The sequence below is a fragment of the Mastigoproctus giganteus genome, chromosome 9 (genome assembly GCF_048544385.1).
Source record: "Mastigoproctus giganteus isolate SK-2022 chromosome 9, ASM4854438v1, whole genome shotgun sequence".
NCBI lineage: Eukaryota > Metazoa > Arthropoda > Arachnida > Uropygi > Thelyphonidae > Mastigoproctus > Mastigoproctus giganteus.
Genome location: NC_143583.1, coordinates 50,951,258 through 50,975,921, shown reverse-complemented (window position 1 = coordinate 50,975,921; position 24,664 = coordinate 50,951,258). Strand labels below are relative to the sequence as shown.

At 39.3% G+C, this 24,664-nt stretch overlaps 1 protein-coding gene across 5 annotated transcripts in view; it reads right to left on the bottom strand.

The window, feature by feature from the left end:
* The window catches only part of LOC150080216 (histone-lysine N-methyltransferase 2C-like), a 1,301,638-nt gene that overhangs the window by 1,238,527 nt on the left and 38,447 nt on the right, over window positions 1-24,664 (bottom strand). For all 5 annotated transcript variants that reach the window (XM_090381514.1, XM_090381519.1, XM_090381517.1 and 2 more), the window contains exon 3: window positions 16,596-16,655. In XM_090381514.1, the coding sequence (XP_090237640.1) occupies window positions 16,596-16,655 (60 nt within the window). The remainder of the gene's footprint in view (window positions 1-16,595; window positions 16,656-24,664) is intronic.

The following is a 24,664-nucleotide window of genomic DNA, read 5'->3' as shown; positions in this document are numbered from 1 at the left end:
CAAGGCAGAATGCGCTGGTCCCGAAGGAACTAGTAGTTGTTGGTGACTCTATTGTCAGGGAAACGGGGAACATGCTTTGTAAAAAAGATAGGTGGAACAGGACCAGGGTATGTCTGCCAGGGGCAAAGGTTGATGACGTTGTAGAGCGAATATCATCTTTTAAGGGCACAAAAGGTGATATAGTTGTACACGTAGGCACTAATAATATTAAGAGTAGGAGACCGGCAGAATTACTTAACAAGTACAGGTCACTGTTGAACAAAAGCCAAGAATTAGGGTTGAATTTGAAAGTGTCTGCAATTCTGCCCAGACACGATAGGAGGGAGTATATGATGAGAGCCTTGTCGATCAATTCGGCCCTGGAAAGATTGTGCAAGGCTCAAGAGGTAGAATTTTTTTCAGCCTGGACTGTACTTGTTAACAGGAGAGATTGCTTCTACAGGGATGGGATACACTTAAATAGAAAGGGTGCAAGAATATTTGCTGATGCTGTCGAGGCAGTGTTAGGTGGGTCGGAAAACTGCTAGATTGGGGGGAGACAAAGACCAATAGATTGACAGTAGCCACTGGCAGAGGTGAAAGAGATTCTTGCACTGCTTCTATTAGAATGAGCAGAAACCTGAAAAACAAGATGCATGGTATTTCAGAGACTGCTGGGAGCCATTGCGGTACAAGTAAACACATGGGTTGTGTTAGGGTAGCTAAGAATAGAAACAGGTGCAGGTATACTTGCGTGTACACCAATGCTAGGAGTTTAGTAAATAAATTTGATGAATTTGAGGTATTGCTCAAAACATCAAAGGCAGATATTGTTGGGATATCAGAGACGTGGTGTCACACAGATATAAGGGATGCAGAACTGCAATTTGGGGAGTACAATGTCTACAGAAAGGATAGACAGGATAGGAAGGGGGGAGGGGTTATGCTATTAGTTAAGAAACACATAAAAACCAAGGAAGTGAAGCCAGTCGACATCGCTGGACAGTGCAGTGTTGAGTCAGTTTGGTGTGACATAAGCATTGGGAGATCAAAATTGAGAGTAGGAGTGTGCTATAGGCCTAATGACTCTGATGAGTATAATAAGGAACTGTACAGGGAAATAGAGTGGGCCAGTAAATCAGAGAGTCTTATAATGGGAGATTTTAATTTCCCAGATATTGACTGGAATTTGGGGGCTGGTTACTCACGCACTAGCAGAGCTTTTGTGGATTTATTGGATGATTGTTTTCTACATCAGCATGTTCGGGAGGCAACTAGAGGGAGTAATACTCTTGATTTGATTATCAGCAGTGATTCTTCATGCATTAAGAATCTGCAGATAAATGAACCACTAGGTGGCAGTGATCACAGTGTGCTGAAGTGGGATTTACTCAAAGAGGTAACTACCATTAGGGGTAAAGAGAAGGGTTATTGCTTCCGTAAAGGCGACTACGATGGACTGAGACAGTATTTAAATTCTATACAGTGGGACCAACTGATGATGTTACCAACAGCAAATTCAAAATGGGAAGCATTCAAAGAACTTATCTTGGAAGCTACTAGGCTTTACATACCAACTAAGAAATATTGTTCAAGGTTTAGGCCAAAATGGATGTCAGATGAACTAATGAGGCATATGGCAGAGAAGAAAAATGCATGGGATACTTACAAATTAACACATGACACAGAAGCCTATGATAGATACAAGTTGATATGCAACCAAGTTACAAAGGAGGTTAGGCAGGCGAAGGCAGATTACGAGAAATCCTTGGCAAGGGATGCAAAGAAAAACAGCAAAGAGTTCTTTACTTATGTAAACTCTAGAAGGAAGGGGTGAATCAGATTGGTCCACTTGATATTGATGGGTCAACTGTTGATGATCCTGCTCAGGTAGCTAACAAACTAAATGAATATTTTGCATCGACATTCACACATGAGGAGTTATTCAGCAAAGGGAATGCCAGAGGTGTATTCAACTCTATTAGTAAGCTACAGAATCTTGAAATAACTGGGAGTAAAGTGGAGGAGAAACTGTTGAAGATAAACACAAGAAAGGCACCCGGGGTGGATGGGATCTATCCAGTTATATTAAAGGAGGCAGCAAAGGAAGTAAGCAAACCCTTAGCCATAATTATGAGAGCTTCCTTGGACTCAGATGAGGTACCCATAGACTGGAAATGTGCAAATGTGACCCCAATTCACAAAGGAGGATCAAAGGCTGACACAAGTAATTATAGACCTGTGAGCTTAACTTCTGTTCCAGGAAAATTAATGGAGGCACTGGTTAAAGAAGCACTGCAGGATCATTTAGACATGACTTCAGTTATAGCTCAGACACAGCATGGTTTTGTTAAGGGGAAGTCTTGCCTGACCAACTTGATTGGATACTATGATGCAGTCACAAAAGAACTGGATGCAGGGAATAACTTTGATATTATATACTTGGATCTTAGAAAGGCTTTTGATACTGTTGCACATGGAAGACTGCTACACAAATTGGAGCAGTGTGACAATGGAGCCAAATTGCTGCTATGGATAAAGGGGTGGTTGAGGGGGAGAAGACAGAGAGTGGTAATCAATGGACACTGCTCATCGTGGACTAATGTTATTAGTGGAGTCCCTCAGGGCTCAGTGTTGGGTCCATTGTTGTTTTCTGTATTTATAAATGATATTGATGATGGTATATCAAGCTTAATGTCCAAGTTTGCAGATGATACAAAGGTTGGCAGGGTTGTCAAGGACACTACTGACACTATGCTGCTGCAACAGGATCTGGAAAGGTTGAGCAGATGGGCTGAGAGGTGGCAAATGAAGTTTAACATTGACAAATGTAAAGTACTACACATGGGAAACAGCAACCCCAGAGCAACGTATCAACTCTGTGGTACTACACTGACAGTGGTAGAGAATGAAAGGGACTTGGGGGTGATTGTGCAGGCAGATATGAAGTTCTCTGAGCAGTGCAGACGGGCTGCAAGAGTAGCTCATGGAGTATTGTCAATGATATACAGGAATTTTTCCAGCAGGGATAAGGAGGTGATTATTCCATTGTATAAGGCAATTGTCAGGCCACACCTAGAGTACTGTATACAGGTCTGGAGGCCTCATTTCAAGAAGGATGTAGAGCTGCTGGAACGAGTACAGAGAAGGGCAACAAGATTAGTGAATGGAACAAAGGGGTGCTCTTACGAAGAAAGGCTTAAGTTTTGCAAATTACAGTGTCTGGAGACTAGGCACCAGCGAGGTGATCTGATAGAGGTGTATAAAGCCTTGAAGCCTGGAATATAAAGCCTGGAATATCATCGGTTTGGCTGAAATAAGAAGAAGAAATGAATCATTTATAAGTTTATCAAGTGGAAATCTGCTGTACACCAATGGAAACAGTGAAAGGAGTGAAGGTGGAATTGGGTTTCTGGTCCATAAAGATTTTAAAAACAACATTTTGGAATTCAAAAGTACATCACCAAGAGTGTCAAGACTAATACTAAAGATTTCTAAGAGATACAAGCTAAAGATTATAATGATTTATGCAACAACATCGAGCCATGATGATGAAGAGGTTGAAGAAATGTACACTGAAATTGAGAGTCTTCTAGATGAGCAGAAAACCCACTACACTATTATTATGGGAGACTTCAATGCTACGGTTGGAAAAAGACAAAACAGCACAGAAAGGAGAACTATAGGAAATTTTGGAATTGGTGAAAGAAATGAAAGAGGTGAAAGACTTGTGGAATTTGCAGAATCTCAAGGACTGTCAGTAATGAACACTTTTTTCAAGAAAAGGGTGAACAGAAAGTGGACATGGAAGAGTCCAAATGGATTAACTACTAATGAAATCGACTTCATTCTCACTAATAGAAGATATATTGTGAATGATGTCACCGTCCTAAATAAGGTAAATGTTGGAAGTGATCACAGAATGGTAAGATGTACACTTGATATAGATGTAGGAAAGGAAAGGAAAAAACTGACTCGAGTAAATAATACAAAGGTCTTTGAGATAACAGAAGAGGAGAAAAAGCAGTATGTACTGGAACTTAAGAACAAGTATGAGCTTCTGCAGACTGCTGAGGACCAAGATATCAACGAGGAATATTACAACTTTTTGAAAGTGATAAAGCCCAAGAAACCTATAGGGAAAAAGAAATCCAAAGAAGAAAAAATTAGTCAAGAAACACTTGTCATGATGAACCGAAGACGACAAATGAAAAGCAAGAAAAATACTGACAGGGAGAAAATTGAGTATACTGAGTTATGCAAAGCCATTAGAAAGAGACTCAGAGAGGACATAAGAAGATTTAACACAAGAAAAGTAGAACAAGCATTAAGGGAAAACAAAGGATTTAAATCAGCAGCCATGAGCAGTAATACAGAAAGACAAATGATACTGAAACTGAAGAATAGCGATGGTGTACTTATAAACAGCAGAGAAGGCATAATTCAAATAGCAGAAGACTACTATAGAGAATTATACAAGGAGCAGGGGAATGATGCCAGCAATGGGGAAGATGGATTGCAAAGTAGCAACACATACGACATACCCAATATTCTTCCTGATGAGGTAGAACATGCATTGAAGAAAATGAAGAATCAGAAAGCCCCGGGGGAAGATGAAGTTACTGTAGAGTTGTTAAAATTGGAAGAAGAGACATAACACAAAAACTGGCAAGGCTCTTCACAAAGTGCATTAGAAAAGGTGTGACGCCTAAGCAGTGGAATAATGCAATCATAGTTTTGCTGCATAAGAAAGGAGATAAATCAGAAATTGGAAATTATAGACCAATTAGCTTGTTATCCCACATCTACAAGTTGTTCACAAGGGTCATTACTAACAGATTAGAAAGAATACTGGATGAGAATCAACCGAAAGAGCAAGCTGGCTTTAGGACAGGATTCTCAACTATGGATCACCTTCATGTAATATCACAGCTAATGGAGAAAGCAAATGAATATAAAACACCATTATGCCTGGCATTTGTGGATTATGAAAAGGCATTTGACTCCATACAGCATAAGGCAATGTTTCGGGCACTGGAAAGACAAGGCATTGATACCCCATATATTATGATTTTGAAGAAAATATACGAGAGTGCTACCTCCTTTATTAGACTAGACAAAGACAGTTGGAAATTTAAAATTGAGAAAGGAGTTCGACAAGGAGACACAATATCTCCTAAGCTGTTTACTGCTGCCCTTGAGGAAGCTTTCAGAAGATTAGACTGGTCGCAGAAAGGAGTCAATGTGAACGGAGAGTACCTAAACCATTTGCGATTTGCAGATGACATTGTGGTCATAAGCCATGATCCCAAAGAATTAGAGAAAAATCTTAATCAGTTATGCACAGCTAGTAAGGATTTTGGACTAAAGATGAATATGGCTAAAACAAAAGTAATGATGAACAAGTATGCCACAGAAAGAGACATAATGATTGAAGGAGCAGTAATTGAAAAGGTGGAGTCATATACTTATCTGGGACAAGTTATTAGCTGTAATAATGATAAATGGCTGGAAGTCAAGAGAAGAATAAATTTTGGATGGATAGTATTCAGGAAATGTAGTCACATACTGAAGAGCAATATCCCAGTTTGTCTGAAACGTAAAATAATGGACCAATGTATACTCCCCACCATGACTTATGGAAGTGAAACTTGGGCACTCACCAAAAGAATGGAAGAGAAGCTGAGAACCACACAGCGAAGAATGGAACGAATCATATTGGGAATAAGACTGTTAGATAAGAAGAGAAACACATGGATTAGGCAACAAACTCAAGTAAAGGACATTCTTATCAAATCTAAAGAACTAAAATGGTCTTGGGCAGGACACATAGCTCGAAGACATGATGACAGATGGACTAAGAAAATAACAGAATGGTATCCAAGAGGAGCTAGAAGAAAACCTGGAAGACAAAGGCGGAGATGGATAGATGAAATTCATGAGTTTGTGGGTAGTAAATGGATGTCCAGTGCTCAAAACAGAAGCAACTGGAAAGTTGCTGGAGAGGCCTTCATCCTGCAGTGGATTGAAAATGGCTGATGATGATGATGATGATGATGAAAGCCTTGAATGGTTTAAGCATGCTCAATGCTGATGGGATTCTTCCTCTAGCTCAGAAAAATCACCTGAGAGGGCATAAATTCAAATTGAGGAAAGACAGATGTAGGATAGACGTGCGGAAATTTGCCTTTAGCCAGCGGGTGGTTGGTTGGTGGAACAGACTGCCATCCCTTGTGGTGGAGGTTGATAGCCTAAATAAGTTTAAGGCTCAGCTGGACAGGTATTTTGAACGAACAGAGGGGTGAAGTGGAAGTGGGTTTTTTTTTTTTTTTTTTTTTTGGCTGATGCTGCATAAGCTTGCTTTCTTGCATCAAATGCCTCTACTAATGCTAATGCTAACACTCATTAAAGCTTTTGTTGCAGTCTATTCAGTTCGAGAGAAATAATTCCAACTAGTGTAGAGCATGCATGGAAGTAGATACCCACCCAGAATAAGAAAACTGTACCTCGTTCTGTCCACTTCCATAACAAAAAAGAAGTCTCTGTTCCCTAGAGATCTAGCAAATGAAAATCTGTGTTCCCTATGTATAAAACAACTGAAATTTCTAAGATCCAATTACAGCCAGCTATGTTTACTGAATTCTGAAAAATGTACATAGCAGTCACAAAGATAATTTGTCCTTGCTAAATCCATAAATAGATGGGTTTCCAAGTGGAGCGATCCATTAATAATTCCTCTTCTATATCCTAACTAACATCAAATATGATAATACATGGATTCGGCCACAATGGTCTTTTAATTGTAAGACCATGTTCCTTTAAAGCACAATTATCTTTAACTAGCTCAACAGCCTGGTTAGGATCACCAGTCAACAAATCAGCATTGACTGCTGTCTGTACTGTGATCAGCGTCTTAGATCTTCTCCTTTTCCTGGCTAGACTGGCATCCAACCTCTATACCAATGCTAACATAGCCATTAACGTTACACTTCTGAATATCTTGCAAAAGTTACTACCTTCCCCATTTTGAGATTAACCCATTGTCTTTCACAGTTTTTCCTCAATTCATGAATCAATCACACAGACTCCAGCATTCTCCAAACAACTGCAGTCCATCTGAGATTCCCACTGGTGAAGCATCTCCTCAAAGGTAAATTCCTCCAACTCTTCTGAGAAAACAATACTCAAGAATGTATTTCCCTTTTAAAAAGTCTTTAAGCCAACCATACATATGCGCACGCACGCACACATATTCCAAAGTAGTACCATAATTTAATAATAATATATAAATAAGTTTAGTACGTAAGTACATAATATATATATACAGGGTGATTCACTACCAGTGCGACAAACTTGCAGGAGGTGTAGGGGGCACAAAGACGAATCGGAATCACATAGCATTGCTGGGTCCGAAATGACTTTGTCATGCGGTAGAGGACGTTGAACGGGAGGTCGCGTGAACAGCGATCCCGCTGGAAGTCATCAGCATTTGCGAACCGGTTCCCGAGGCAGTAGCATGGACGAGTATTCAAACGTCGAACTGGCCGACATGCACCTCACGTATTGAGCTGCTGACTGTAATGGGCACGCCACTCTGCGCTTGTACCAGGAACGTTTCCCGCACAGGCGTGCTCCTCATCATACGATTTTCGCACGTGTGCACAGAGTGAATGACGAGGATGCCAGACAATGAGGAGAATGTCCTACGTCTTGCAGAAGGCAATCCGAGTACGAGTACTCGAGCAATAGGCCAACGATTGGGTATTTCCCAATCCACTGTATGGAGAATACTGTCAACAAACCAAATGAGTTCATACCATCTGCAACGCGTCCAATCATTGGAGCCTGCAGATTATCCACTCCAGAGGACTTTTGCTACTTGGTTTCTTCAACAGAAACGGTTCGCAAATGCTGACTTCCAGTGGGATCGCTGTTCACGCGACCTCCCGTTCAATGTCCTCTACCGCATTACAAAGGCATTTCGGACCCTGCAATGCTATATGATTCCGATTCGTCTTTGTGCCCCCTACACCTCCTGCAAGTTTGTCACACTGGTAGTGAATCACTTTTATATTTATATATATATATATATATATATATATATATAAAAATATAAAAAAATATATACACACACACACACACACACACACACACACACACACTGTGATACAAGAGGAATAATAAATATTTTGGGAGGTTATAGTATCAATTATTCTGAGAAAAAAAAGTTCATATAATCCAATTCTCAATGGATACAGAGATACAGCTGTTTGACACTGGTGCACACAGCTCCCTAAATCAGATGTGACCAAGAAGCAGTTATAACCTGACACTGTTTGGTGTTAGAAATGTTGTTAACAATGCTACACATCTTCACACATACTGAATATATTTAACCCCAGGGGCTCACATCTGGTGAGTATGAGCTTGGCACACCCAGGGTCCTGAGCTCGATATCATCATTCTTCTCTTTCTTGGTGATTTCCATCTACTTCTCTCTCTCTCAGGGTAACTCAGAAATTTTTTTTGGCTGGTCCAGCATAAGCCTCAGGCTTCCTTGCACCATATGGTTAATAATAATAACAATATGGTACTGTATTTGTCTACAGTTTTTGTGGTGGAAGTGCTACTGCTGCTTGTAGAGAATATCATTGATAGTTTCCTAACTGTAGAATACTGGATTCAAGAGTGTTTACACCAAACTGCATGAGACAGGTACAGTTTCCAGCGTTTGTATTTCTTCTGAACATGCAAATGAACAAAATGTGGATGAAATAGAACACATTCTTCAGTCGATATTGGTGTCCCACAGACAAGAGTGTGGCGAACATTACGCGAGCACAGCTCGTATCCATTTCACATACTGCAGGTACAACACCTTCAACCAGGAGATGATGCCCAACGATTGGAATTTTGTCAGTGGGTAAACGCTAACTGCCAATTAATTCCATTAATGCTGTTCAGCGATGAAGCTACTTTCACCCATGACGGAATCAACAACACCCATAACTCTGATATGGTCAGACGAAAATCCACGTGCCACTGTAGAAACAAATTTTCAACATAGCTTCTCTGTAAACATGTGGTGTGGTATGGTATCATCGACAATCAGTTGATTGGGCTGTTCTGTTACAAAATAATCTTACAGGGTCCATTTACCTAGAATTTCGGCAAAATGAACTTCCACTACTATTGGAGGATGTTCCCTTGGCTACAAGGATTGGTATGTACTTTCAGCTTGACGGAGCTCCTGCCTGCTAAAAAGGAGTTCTCGCAACAATTGTAAAGCAGTTATTAATCAGTCCAAACTAGAGTTTAAACAGGCTAAGAGTAGAAAACTTGCTTCTTGCCCTAATGGTAGCCGAGCATTCTGGTCTCTTGCCAAAGCTATTGGCCGCAACTTTTGCCCATCTTTGCTCCCATCTCTGTCAAACCAGATGGTTCTGTTGCCACTTCAGCCAAGGATAGAGCTGACGTGCTAGCATTCCATTTTTCTTCCAGCTCATGTATTAATGATCTTGGTAAAACACCTCCCACCATTCCCAACACACTTAATTCAATGCCTCCTGTGGTCTTCCGTCAAAAGGATATCAGAAGGATTTTGATGAATCTTGATGCTAAGAAAGCTCCAGGTCCTGATGGTATTTCTCAACTTGTTCTCAAAACCTGTGCTCCTGAACTTACTCCTATTCTTTGTCGCCTTTTTTCACTTTCTTATTCCAAAGGTGTTTTTCCTTCTGCTTGGAAATTTGCTCATATCCAGCCAGTTCCTAAAAAGGGTGACAAATCCCTCCCATCCAATTATCGTCCCATTGCAATTACTTCTACTCTTTCTAAAGTAATGGAGAAAGCAATTAACCGGCAACTCTTAAACTACCTAGAAACCTTCCATCTGATCAACGATCACCAGTATGGATTCCGTCAGTGTGGATCCACTGGAGATATTCTGGCTTATGTTACCCATTTATGGACTAATTCAATGGAAAGGTTCGGTGAAACACAAGTAGTTGCTCTTGACATCTCAAAGGCTTTTGATCGTGTTTGGCATAAAGGTCTTCTAAACAAGCTTCCATCTTATGGTTTGCCAACTGTTTTTAGTAATTGGTTATCCAGTTTCTCTCTGGTCGCTCACTGAGGGTGATGGTAGATGGCTCTCTGTCTTCTAACTTCTCCACTAATGCCGGTGTCCCCCAAGTTCAGTTCTTTCCCCCACTCTTTTCCTCTTGTATATTAATGACCTTCTTCCATTGACTGGAAATCCTATCCATAGTTTTGCCAATGATAGCACATTGCATTCAACTTTCCATTTTGAGAAATTGTCCTGCTCAATCAGCTTCAACTTCTCAAAAATCTGCTACCAATTCCTTAAATGCCGATCTACAGGTAATTCTCCAGTGGGGCAAAGACAACTTAGTTGATTTCAACCCTTCTAAAACTCAGTCTTGTCTTATATCTCGCAAAAAGGATTCTTCTGCTCCTATGCTTATCTTTAGTAACACTCCAATTTCTAGGCAAAATGATATATCTCTTTTGGGGATTACCCTGACTTCTATTCTCTCTTGGCACAAGCACATTACAAATATTGCTTCATCTGCATCTAAAAAACTTGGTTTTCTCTTTCGCTCTCGGCGTTACTTTTCTTCCAAACAGCTGCTCATTCTGTATAAATCACAAATCCGCCCTGCCATGGAATATTGTTCCCACATCTGGGGTTGTGCCCCCAAAACCTCTCTCAGGCTTCTTGATTCCATTCAGAAGAGGGCAGTTAGGTTAATTAATGATTCATCTCTAACAGAGTCTCTCCACTCGCTTTCTCATAGACGCACTGTTTCTGCTGCATTCCTCTTCTACAGATACTTCCATGGGCGCTGTTCTTCTGAATTGGCTTCTGTAATTCCTGCTCTCTCTTTCAAAACAGTCCGAACACGTGCCGCCACTAGCCAGCATCCATTTACTGTTCCAACTTCAAACCCACAGAACCAACTTTTCATCTTCCTCATTTATTCATTCAACTGCCGTTTTCTGGAACAATCTTCCTTCATACGTATTTCCTGAAAATTATGATCTGCAGAAGTTCAAGTCCAGTGTCAACAAATATCTTCTTTCGTCTTCTTAACCTCAAACCCAAGCACGGTACTAAGTACTATAGGTTCTAATACCTCTCGTGTTTGGGATTCACATAAAAAAAAAAAAAAAAATATTATATCCATCTGGTGATACAATATCTAAATCGAACTTTCTCTGAATAATGGGTCGGCCAGCCATGGTGGTTCCATTTGTTGGCCACCAAAGTCTCCAAGACCTCACTCCTTTAGATTTTTGTTTGTGAGGAAGGATGAAAAGAGCAGTATATAAAGAAAAAGTGAATACATGAGACGAATTGCTTGCTCGCATTTTGGATACTGTTGCCTTCATAAAGGTTATTGTTATTTGGTTTTTTTTAGGAGCATTAGCAACTAAGGCCATATTGCTCCGGGATATGTGGTGGTCATTCCCTGACCTTTCCGCATCCTCCGTATTTGGTGGTGACGGGCTTGAATCCCGGTCTAATCAAGAAGCGTGTGCTACGCACTGCTGCTCCTTCCCACCTGGCTATGGAGGCGCCGCCTTCATAAAGGAATGCCAAGACAATCTCAGAAGAATGACACACCATATTACCACAAGAGTTGCAAAGTGCACAGAGGTTGGCAGTGGGATTTTCAAACATTTATTGTGAACTGTAAAAAAATAGTCAATTATTTGTTTTGCATCATTCAAAAAGCCAATAAATACAAACAATAAGTAATTTATCTTTCTTTAATACCTCTCATAATGGCTTTGTGCACACGTTTCAAACAGGCTGTATCTCCGTATCCATTGGGAATTGGTCATGTTTATATGAACTTTTTTACTCAGAATAATCGATACTATAACCTCCCAAATCGCCCTGTACATACATATTAGCATTAGTTGAGGCATATGATGCAAGAAAGCATGCTTATAGAGCATCAGCCAAAAAAAAAAAACACTTCCCATTTCACCCATCCGGTCACTCCAACTGTTTGTTTAGTTCAGCCTTAAATTTATTTAAGCTATCTACTTCCACAACAACAGATAGAAGTCTTTTCCAGCAATCAACTACCCACTGGCTAAAGGCAAACTTCCGCACATCTATTCTACAACAGTGTTTATATACAGGATGATATATACAGTGTGTGTGTGTGTGTGTGTGTGTGTGTGTGTGTGTGTGTGTGTGTGTGTGAGAGAGAGAGGAGAGAGAGAGAGAGAGAGAGAGAGAGAGAGAGAGAGAGAGAGAGAGAGAGAGAGAGAGAGAGCATGAGCGCACTGGGTTTTCTCAAAAGAAAATTCAAAGTTTTATGTTTAAAACAACTCAACTTTATTCTTATTTACATAAATATATAATAATAACTTTATTTATCATCAATTTGCTATACATAGAATGAATAATTTGACCAGTTCCAGAGGGTCTGCTTTGCAGACCTCTGGAACTGGTCTACAGACCCCCTGGGATCCATAGATCCAGTTTGGGAAATGCTGCTATAGATAAAGAACATTAAGTGAGTGAACAGACATAAATACATAACATAAATATATACACTGAATTGCATAATTATATACAATGAATTGAATTCAGTAAGAGTTTACGTTGCTCAGGACTCTGGTTATAACAGTGGCTCTTGGCCACCCACCATGGAGTATTCTCTTCCTATCTTGCTAATCCTGACTAAACTCCTTAAGGTCGACATCTAGGCCCTGGACATGTGATAACATCTGCTGGGGAAGGAACCGATCCGGCAGGTGAAGGCGTGTTTGAAGAGGGCATAGCTGTGGAATTGCTCGCAGACATACAACTGGGATCCTCCATGCACAGTTGTAACAGGAGGGGGAGGGGATGAGACCAGTCAAGAGCTTGAGCATTATGACGAGTCTCCTTTTATCAATGAGCCATGTGAGCCTTGGGATGTTCAATGTGTTGGCCATGGCGGTGGTCCAAACCTGAGGAAGTAGGCTAAGCTTGTGGTAAGTCCACTTAAGGAGCCAATACTAGGAGGAGAACACTGGTTTGTTAGTAGAGGGGGATGCAGATGCCCACATCTTTGCAGCATAGAGAAGTGGGGGATAAACTATTATTGCAATTAATCTGACCATAGTGGATTTGTCTGTTATATGTTGCAGATGCTGGTTGCATATCCATTTCAGACTGGTGGTTTCTGCGATAAACATGTCTACATGTTGGCTGAAAAGAAGCTTTGGATCAAAACTTACCCCTAGGTCACTGTGTTTATGAACAAGCAGGATGGAGGCTCCAATAAGAGCTGGATGGATTTTTGTTGGGTGTTTCTTTAACGAGAAGACCATGGTTTCTGACTTTTCAGGATTGATGTATAGACCAAATTGTTTGAGGTAGGTGAATATTGATGACAGAGTGGAGGTCAGCTCTTATGAGATTTGGTGAAGGTCTTGATTTGCCTTAATTAGTGTGAGTACCTTTTAGGTCATCAGCATATACCAGGGTATTAGCATTAGTAGAGGCATATGATGCAAGAAAGCAAAGCTCTATATAAGCTTTGCTTTCTTGCATCACATGCCTAAAAAAAAAAAAAAAAATTCCTGTTTCACCTATCCATTCACTCCAAAAGTTTTAGTTCAGCCTTGAATTTATTTAAGCTGTCAACTTCCACAATGACAGATGGAAATTTGTTCCAGCAATCAACCACCTGCTGGCTAAAGGCAAATTTCTACACATCTATTCTACAACCGTCTTTCCTCAATTCGAGCCCGTGATCCACCAAATATGGAGGATGCGGAAAGGTCAGGGAATGACCACCGCATATCCCTGGAGCAATATGGCTTTAGCTGCTAACGCTCCTAAAAACCAAATAACAACAACAACTTTCCTCAATTTGAATTTATGCCCCGCCACTCGGGTGCAGAATCTGTGCAAGAGGAAGAATTCCATCAGTATTGAGCTTGCTCAAACCAATCAAAGCATTATACACCTCAATCAGATCACCTTAAGTTCTGCAAATTTCACTGTCTGGAGACACTGAAATTTGCAGAACTTAAGTCTTTCTTGGTAACAGCAACCTTGTTCCCCCTCACCAATCTCGTTACCCATTTCTGTACTCGTTCCAGCAGCTCTACATCTTTCCTAAAACGAGGCCTCCATACCTGTATGCAGTACTCAAGGCATGGCCTGATCATTGCCTTACACAAGAGGATAATAACCTCATCCCTGCTAGAAAAATTCCTATATATCATTGACAAAATCCCCATGAGCTACTCTTGCAACCTGTTTACGCTTCTCAGAAAACTTCAGATTACTGAAATTAAGTCCACTTGACTTGAATGTTACCCGAATATCAGTTTTATCAACATTTCAGACTCCCAGGTAGCAGGCAGGTCCTTGGGGACGAACTGCTTGCTACCTGGTCCTTGAGTTAATTGGTCCTTTGAGGATGTCTGCAACATCCTCAAGGACCAATGCTATTGCCAGCTCAGCTAAAGACAAAGCTGACCTGCTTGCATCCTACTTTCCTTCTAACTTATGTATTGATGATCTTGGTAAACCGCCTCCTACCTTTCCCAGTGCACTCAATTCAATGCCTCCTGTGTGTCTTCCATCAAAAGGACGTCAGAAGAATTTTGAATAATCTTGAAAACCAAGGAAGTGGCAGGTCCTGATGGTATTTCTCCACCTGTTCTCAAAACCTGTGCTCCTGAGCTTACTCCTCTTCTGTGTCACCTTTTTATTTTATGCTTTCTTATTATGCCAGTGTTTTCCCCTTCTGCTTGGAAATTTGCTAAAACCAGCCAGTTCCTAAAAAGAGTGACAAATCCCTCCCATCCAATTATCATCCCATTGCGCTTACATCTTCACAGAGAAACAACAGAACATAACATTACACAACAAACCACTCCCCACACACTTTTTAAATATCTGGAGTTCTGTGTCACGTAAACAGATAACATAACACGGAGATGGGGGAAACCCCTAGTGCCATCAGTCAACTAACACACTTTACACTTTACGTTATGCATTTACTTCTACTCTTTCTAAAGTAATGGAGAAATCAATTAACTGCCAGCTTTAAAACTATCTTCCATCTGATCAACAACTGCCAGTATGGATTCCATCAGTATTGATCCACTGGTGATATTCTGGCTTATGTTACCCATCTATGGACAAATTCAATGGAAAAATTTGCTGAAACTCAAGCAGTTTCTCTTGATATTTCAAGCTTTTGATCATGTTTGCATAAAGGACTTCTAAATAAGCTTCCAATTTATGGTTTGCCAACTATGTTTTGTAATTGGATCCAGTTTTCTCTCTGACTGCTTACTGCAGGTGATGGCTCTCTGTCTTCTAACGTCTCCATTAATGCTGGTGTTTCCCAAGGTTCAGTTCTTTTTCCCATGTGTTTTGTTGTGTATGTTAATGACCATCTTCCATTGACCAAAAGACCAAAAATCCTATTTATAGATTTGCTGATGATAGCACATGGCACTTCACCTTTGAGAAACCTTTCTCAGCACAAACAGCTTCAACTTCTCGAATATCCACAACCAATTGCTTAAATGCTGATATCCAGGTAATTCTCCAGTGGGGCAAAAATAACTTAGTTAAGTTCAATCCTTCTAAAACTCAGTCCTGTCCTAACTCACAAAAGGATTCTGCTCCTATGCTTATCTTCGATGACACTCAATTTCTTGACAAGATTGCATATCTCTATTACGGATTATCCTGACTTCTAGTCAGTCTCTCTCTCTCTCTCTCTCTCTCTCTCTCTCGGCATAAGCATATCAAAAATATTCCTTCCACTGCATCTAAAAAACTGGGGTTTCTCATTCACTCCTAGTGCTATCTATCTTCTGAACAGCTATTCACCATGTACAAATCTGGAATCTGTCCTGCCATGGAATACTGTTTCCAAATCTGGGGCAGTGCTCCCAAATCTATTCTCCAGCTTCTAGACTCCATTCAAAAGAGGACAGTTACATTGATTAACGTAATCTCTAACAAAGTCTTCACTCTCTGTCTCATAGGCATTCTGTTTCTCCTGCATGCTTTTTATATAGATACTTCCACTGTTCTTCTGAATTAGCTTCTATGATTCCTGCTCTCTTCCAAACACGTGCCACAACAACCAGTCAGCATCCTTTTACTGTCCAATTTTAAAATTACAGAACCAACTTTTCCTCTTCCTCATTTATTTCTTCAACTTCTGTTTTCTGGAACAACCTCCCTTCTTATGTATTTCCTGAAAATTACAATCTACAGAAATTCAAGTCTAATGTCAAAAAAAAAAAAAAAATCTTCTTTCATGCAAAGTACTAAGCACTATAGGTTCTAATATCTCTCATGCTTGGGTTTTCATAAAAAAAAAAAAAAAAAAAAAAAAGAAATTATTACAGCTAATTTTAATGCTAGAGCTTGTACTTTTTAATTAACAAAAACTGAAGTTGCAAAATACAGAATTTTTCACTAATGCTATTCATTCTGGCTAAACTTTCAACATTAATCTGTTAGTAGCAGTTAATAAATGGATAAAAATAAATTTAAAAATATATAAAATGCTTCTCTAAGTTTAGCAAATGCATAGACTTTAACTTACATTTTTCTACGCTGTACAGGTCCACTACCATCTTTCCTCGGCCGACCTGGACCTCTTATACTAAAATAAACAGTAATAAATATTATATTGATATATACTTCATATATTTATGTGTGTACACACACACACACACACACACACACACACACGCACACACACACACACACACACACACACAATAAGAAACTATGGAGAATTATAGATATTAAAAAAAAAAACTCTGCACATCAGAATGAAAAGTTGAAAATAAGCTAGTTAACACTGAAAGAAAAGGTGTGTCCTAGGTCCCTAACAAGAAGTCCCTAAATAAAAAAATAAAGACGAATCAATCACTAATATTTCTAAAATTACTGCTAATTATCAAAAACAGATATATTGAATGTCACATTATTGAGGGCTAGCACTATGCAATACATCCAAGCCTTTGCTAATTCAATGTATCCTTTTTTTGGTAATCAGTAATAATTTTAGTAATATTAATTATTTTAGTAATATTTTTATTTTAGAGGCTTCTCTTTTTGTTATAGCTTAGGACACTCATGCCTTTTCTTTCAGTATTCACTAGCCTATTTTTCCACTTTACTTTCTAATGTGCATAGTTTTATTTTAAAAAAATAAATTCTCCATATTTTCTTATCCTCTAATATCACAATCTGATGTAATGTTTAATTGTTTATTTGATGACATTAATCAGATCTCCAAATTTACTTTGAACATTATCATTCTTCATTTATATGATTCCTTTACTTTATATCTTTAAATGTTGGCTCAACATTTTTTCAATTATATATATATATATATATATATATATGGGGGCTTAAGAGGGGAACAGGTATCCTCTGTGTTATCAGACACTCAGCTTAAAACACTGATGGATCCAATATCTCTCTATTACAGAAGATTTAGGAAAAGTCCGGTTGGCCTGCCTCCCTAAAATCCACTCATGCACACCTTCTCGATGGTAAGCCCTGTTACGTCACTTAGGTGGCAACGAACGTGTAGAGTGGTTCTCTTCAAGATGCCTGGTTAGCGTGAAGAGGAAAAGACCAAACCCTCCAGCATATGACAGCACTACAAAGCAAATGGCTCTCAGTCCCCAGCAGCTTTCACTCTCCTCTTACGGCAGCGAGAGGATCAGAGTGGAAGCAGAGGTTGCTAAGAATTCTCTGGGTACGACCAGGCTGCCATGCACGGAAACTGAACTTGGCCTATTATAACGTAAGATCACTCATCAGTGAAGACAGGATATTAGAGCTGGAAAAGGAATTAGAAAATGTGAATTGGAATATTATCGGTTTGGCTGAAACAAGAAGAAGAAATGAATCACTTATAAGTTTATCAAGTGGAAATCTGCTGTACACAAATGGAAACGGTGAAAGGAGTGAAGGTGGAGTTGGGTTTCTGGTCCATAAAGATGTTAAAAACAACATTTTGGAATTCAAAAGTACATCACCAAGGGTGTCAAGACTAATACTAAAGATTTCTAAGAGGTACAAGCTAAAGATTATAATGATTTATGCACCAACATTGAGCCATGATGATGAAGAGGTTGAATAAATGTACACCGAAATTGAGAGTCTTTTAATGAGCAGAAAACCCACTACACTATTATTATAGGAGACTTCGATGCTAAGGTTGGAAAAAGGCAAAACAGTGCATCAAGAGGAACTACAGGAAATTTTGGAATTGGTGAAAGAAATAAAAGAGGTGAAAGATTTGTAGAATTTGCAGAATCTCAACGACTGTCAGTAATGAACACTTTTTTCAAGAAAAGGGTGAACAGAAATTTCACCCTTTTCATGTGGACATGGAAGAGTCCAAATGGATTAACAAATAATGAAATCGACTTCATCCTCACTAACAGAAGATATATTGCGAATGATGTTACCGTCCTGAATAAGGTAAGTGTTGGAAGTGATCACAGAATGGTAAGATGTACACATGATATAGATGTAGGAAAGGAAAGGAAAGGAAAAAACTGACTCCAGTAAATAATACAAAGGTCTTTGAGATAACAGAAGAGGAGAAAAAGCAGTATGTACTTAAGAACAAGTTTGAGCTTCTGCAGACTGCTCAGGACCAAGATATCGACGAGGAATATTACAACTTTCTGAAAGTGATAAAGCCCAAGAAACCTATAGGGAAAAAGAAATCCAAAGAAGAAAAAATTAGTCAAGAAACACTTGTCATGATGAACCGAAGACGACAACTGAAGAGCAATAAAAACACTGACAGGGAGAAAATTGAGTATACTGAGTTATGCAAAGCCATTAGAAAGAGACTCAGAGAGGACATAAGAAGATTTAACACAAGAAAAGTAGAACAAGCATTAAGAGAAAACAAAGGATTTAAATCAGCAGCCATGAGCAGTAATACAGACAGACAAATGATACTGAAACTGAAGAATAGCAATGGTGTACTTATAAACAGCAGAGAAGGCATAATTCAAATAGCAGAAGACTATTATAGAGAATTATACAAGGAGCGAGGGAATGATGCCAGCAGTGGGGAAGATGGATTGCAAAGTAGCAACACATACGACATACCTGATATTCTTCCTGATGAGGTAGAACATGCATTGAAGAAAATGAAGAATCAGAAAGCCCTGGGAGAAGATGAAGTTACTATGGAGTTGTTAAAATTCGGAGGAAGAGACATAACACAAAAACTGGCAAGGTTCTTCACAAAGTGCATTAGAAAAGGTGTAACGCCTAAAGCAGTGGAACAAAGCAATCATACTTTTGCTGCATAAGAAAGGAGATAAATCAGAAATTGGAAATTATAGACCAATTAGCTTGTTATCCCATATCCCATATGTGGTCCTTGAGGTTGTCACAGACATTCTCTCAGATATGCCAGACAAGCTGTTCTTGCTACCTGGGAGTCTAAAACGCTGATGGAACTGATATTCGGGTGACACTCAAGTCAAAGTGGACCCAATTTCGGCGAAGTCCGGACGGTCTATGACAGCCAAATCCTCTGCTTGCACCTTCACGATGGTGGGACTGTTAGTAATCCTGGGTATAACCTTCATGCACAAGTACATGGTGGGTGACCACCCAGGTGTGAACCAACGTAAGCAGGGGTCGAGGTGTGGTGCCCACACCACATGGAGGAACGCCGCCCCTCTATGTTACCAGGCAGTACTAGGTGGTAGATGACTCTCATCAACCGGTGAAATACCACCACTTTGCTTATTGGAGGCTTGAAGTGGTGGAACCCATGTTTAGTCTCTAGAGCTAAGTTCCGGCCAACCCTTCCCTATCTCTTCCATCATGCACTATGATTGATGATTTTTGAGGTTACGATGAATGTCGTGGCGAGATCCAATATTCCTTACATTTCGAGGGTACAGCTCTAAGACGGTGTTCGCAGGCCGGCCGCTAGTTAGTACACCGGACTGAACCTATTGGTAACTCTCTAGGAAGCTTCCGGATCAGCTAGTGTATAATCTTGCTACCTCTACTCTGCCAGATAGTGACTGGAGGGAGTCCGAGTAGTGTGTATGCGGGGAGCATTGTCAAGGCCACGTTATGTCAAGGATCTGGGTATATTCTTACCACATGTACGCCATATCCAAAAATTTCATTACTTCATATAGCATGTCCCACCCACTTTTTCTTACTATTGAATACACCATGAATTGTCAAAATAATAGAGCAAGCTCATCTGCGAAAAGATCTAAACCTCCCAAGGACTTCCTAATTCATTTCACAAATATACGTGGTCTCAATTCTAATCTCAACGATGTCCATTTCCACTTGCAGCCTTCCAAACCCCATGTACTTTTTCTGACTGAATCTCAGTTATTAGTTTATTCAACTACTGCTCATCTCAGATGTCCAAATTATTTGCTGTATGATTCCTTTCGCCTCAAAGGTGGTACTTGTGCATATGTCCGTTCTGATATTCCCTGTCAGAGACTTGGCAATTTGGAATCTCCTCTCTTTGATCATCTCTGGCTTAAAATCTCTCTACCTCATTGTGTAAAATTCATCTGTTGTCTCTACCGTTCTCCCAACTCCACTAATCACTTGGAGCTCTTTGACTTCCTCTCTTTGCAACTTGACTTTCTCCAGTCCAACTTTCCTAACAGTGAGGTAATTTTCCTTGGTGATTTTAACGTTCACAACTCTAGCTGGCTTCCGTTTTCTAGTTACACCGACCCAGCAGGTCGAGATGCTGAGGCTTTTGCAATTACTAATGACCTAGCACAGATTATTCATTTACCTACAAGAATACCGGACAATCCTAATCATACAGCCAATACGCTTGATCTTTTTCTCCCAAACAACCCTTCTAAGTACACGGTCGAAGTGAGAGGTCCTTTAGGCACTTCAGATCACAACTTGGTGATTGTCTCTTCTCCAATGGAACCTTTATCTCATGGCTATTCCCAACCTCGTGTTGTTTGGCATTACAAGAATGCAAAATGGGATGACCTGCGAGACTCCTTTTCTTCTTTTCCTTGGTCTGATTACTGTTTCAAAACTTCTGATGTCAACGTTTGCTCAGATCGTGTCAGTGAAATTATTCTTGCAGGAATGGAATCCTTTATCCCACACTCCACTTTAAAATCTCGTCCTTTATCTAAACCTTGGTTTTCCAATAAATGTGCTAAGGCTGTCCAAGAGAAGAACGTTGCATATCGTAATTGGCTTGTTTCTAATTCTTCAGTTTCATTTTCTGCCTACACCAAAGCTCGCAACAATTGTAAAGCAGTTATTAATCAGTCCAAACTAGAGTTTGAACAGGCTAAGAGTAGAAAACTTGCTTCTTGCCCTAATGGTAGCCGAGCATTCTGGTCTCTTGCCAAAGCTATTGGCCGCAACTTTTGCCCATCTCTGCTCCCACCTCTGTCCAAACCAGATGGTTCTGTTGTCACTTCAGCCAAGGATAAAGCTGACCTGCTAGCATCCCATTTTTCTTTGAGCTCATGTATTAATGATCTTGGTAAAACACCTCCCACCATTCCTAACACGCTCCATTCAATGCCTCCTGTGGTCTTCCGTCAAAAGGATATCAGAAGGATTTTGATGAATCTTAATGCTAAGAAAGCTCCAGGTCCTGATGGTATTTCTCCACTTGTTCTCAAAACCTGTGCTCCTGAACTTACTCCTATTCTTTGCCGCCTTTTTTCACTTTCTTATTCCAAAGGTGTTTTTCCTTCTGCTTGGAAATTTGCTCATATCCAGCCAGTTCCTAAAAAGGGTGACAAATCCCTCCCATCCAATTATCGTCCCATTGCAATTACTTCTAATCTTTCTAAAGTAATGGAGAAATCAATTACCCGCCAACTCAAACTATTTAGAAACCTTCCGTCTGATCAACGATCGCCAGTATGGATTCCGTCAGTGTCGATCCACTGGTGATATTCAGGCTTATGTTACCCATTTATGGACTAATTCAATGGAAAGGTTCGGTGAAACACAAGTAGTTGCTCTTGACATCTCAAAGGCTTTTGATCGTGTTTGGCATAAAGGTCTTCTAAACAAGCTTCCATCTTATGGTTTGCCAACTGTTTTTAGTAATTGGTTATCCAGTTTTCTCTCTGTTCGCTCACTGAGGGTGATGGTAGATGGCTCTCTGTCTTCTAACTTCTCCACTAATGCCGGTGCCCTACAAGGTTCAGTTCTTTCCCCCACTCTTTTCCTCTTGTATATTAATGACCTTCTTTCATTGACTGGAAATCCTATCCATAGTTTTGCCGATGATAGCACATTGCATTCCACTTTCCATTTTGTTCCCACATCTGGGGTAGAAAACTTGCTTCTGTTTCCCAAAACCTCTCTGTCTTCTTGATTCCATTCAGAAGAGGGCAGTTAGGTTAATTAATGATTCATCTCTAACAGAGTCTCTCCACTCACTGTCTCATAGACGTACTGTTTCCGCTGCATGCCTCTTCTACAGATACTTCCATGGGCACTGTTCTTCCGAATTGGATTCTATAATTCCCGCTCTCTCTTTCAAAACAGTCCGAACACGTGCCGCCACCAGCCAACATCCATTTACTCTCCAACTTCAAACCCACAGAACCAACTTTTCATCTTCCTCATTTATTCATTCAACTGCCGTTTTCTGGAACAACCTTCCTTCATACGTATTTCCTGAAAATTACAATCTACAGAAGTTCAAGTCCAATGTCAACAAATATCTTCTTTCGTCTTCTCAACCTCCAACCCAAGCACGGTACTAAGTACTATAGGTTCTAACACCTCTCGTGTTTGGGGTTCACATAAAAAAAAAAAAAAAAAAAAGGCAATAGAAGATAACTCTCATCACTCAATGCAATACCATCAGTATTATATTTTCTTATTTTTTTATTTAACCATTGCTAGAGAAAAGTTCCAGTAAGCCACTATCCCTTTTATCATTCAGTATGAGCCATGTTTTTGAGGTTGAGGGAATTATATCAAAATCCAAAATTAATATATTAACTCAAAAAAATATTTTTATTAGTTTTTTTTCTAGTAATTATTTGCTAACTTATCATGTGTATATTACTTTTAATGTGAATTTGGATTACACACACAACAATACTCCACTACTGATATCTTTATAAACTGTTAGCAAAAACATAGAGCTACAAGGCTCAATAACTTCTACATTTTTACAAGATATTTAAAACAATAAGAGTTACCTCAATCTTTTTGTAGAATGCGTCAATGCTCCCCAAATGTAACGAATAAAATAAAATAAACAGATAAAATAACTTAACGAATTCTTTCACACATAGAAATATGACCGATTCAACGCACAACAGAATCGAAAGCCAAGAACGCCTCATCCGACCTCGAAACACATCAAGCCAACTCAGCAAGACCATGAATGTGAGAAGACATTGTGTCTGAATAAATAATTAAAATCGGAAACCACTTACGAGAATAAATAATTAAAATCACGGTTAAAAATTTTTGTGTGTTCATCCAAATTTTTAATTGTGATTTTAATTATTTATTCTCGTAAGTGGTTTCCGATTTTAATTATTTATTCAGACACAATGTCTTCTCACATTCATGGCCTTGATGAGTTGGTTTGTTGTGTTTTGGGGTTGGATGGGGGTTCTTGGCTTTCGATTCTGTTGCGCGTCGAATCGGTCATATTTCTATGAATAAAAGAATTCATTAAGTTGTTTTATCCATTTATTTTATTTTATTTTATTTGTTACATTTGGAGAGCACTGACTAGAAGCATTCTATGCAAAAGACTGAGGTAATCTCTTACTCTTTTAAATACTTTATAAATTGTGTACATTTGCTAAGGTATGATTAGTCTTCTAGATTTAAAGTTCTTAATTTTAACCATCCCTCTCAACATTGCATTGCTAAGCATGTATGGCTGTCTTTTTTTTTGGTTTTCAAATTATCTCAGATTACAATGTTATTGTTGTTATTATCATAAAGAACATTAGTATCTACAATCATGTGAAGCTTGTGTTCATGAAGCTTACCTCAGTGCTGCAGAATAAAAAATAGAATCAACACTACAATTAAATTTTTCAATACAAAACTGAAAGAAGAGATCATTAAAAGTTCCCTAAAAACTGCAGCTTAAAAGAATTAAATGTTTAGGATTACATTTATCAGAGGAAATTCAGAATTACTGTATAATTTAAATAGCTTATGGTTATACATACAAAATCAGCTGCATTTTCATTTTTTACTATTTATTGGATTTTTTTAGACATTAATATGCATATCTGGGCAACTGAAGACACGATGAGCCACATTCAAGAATATAAAAATAAGAGATATATGAAAATATAAAATAATATATAATAAGAAACAATAAGTATTTAAGTTTGAAAGTGGAGCTGTAAATTGAGGGCATAGATACGCTAAATGTACTCCACACTGTGAATAGCAATTGCAGTTCTGGCTGATAAAAACAATCTGCCCAAATTATACAGTGTTATCCAAGTCAATATGGCAAGTAACATTTTTAGGATTTCAGAATACAGTTTCATACAGTCTTTGTCAAGTACAAGGGCGGATCCATAAGTAATGCAAAATTACTCGCATGTGCGTGCGCGCATGCACACACAAGAAAGAGGAGGAATTTATGATGTA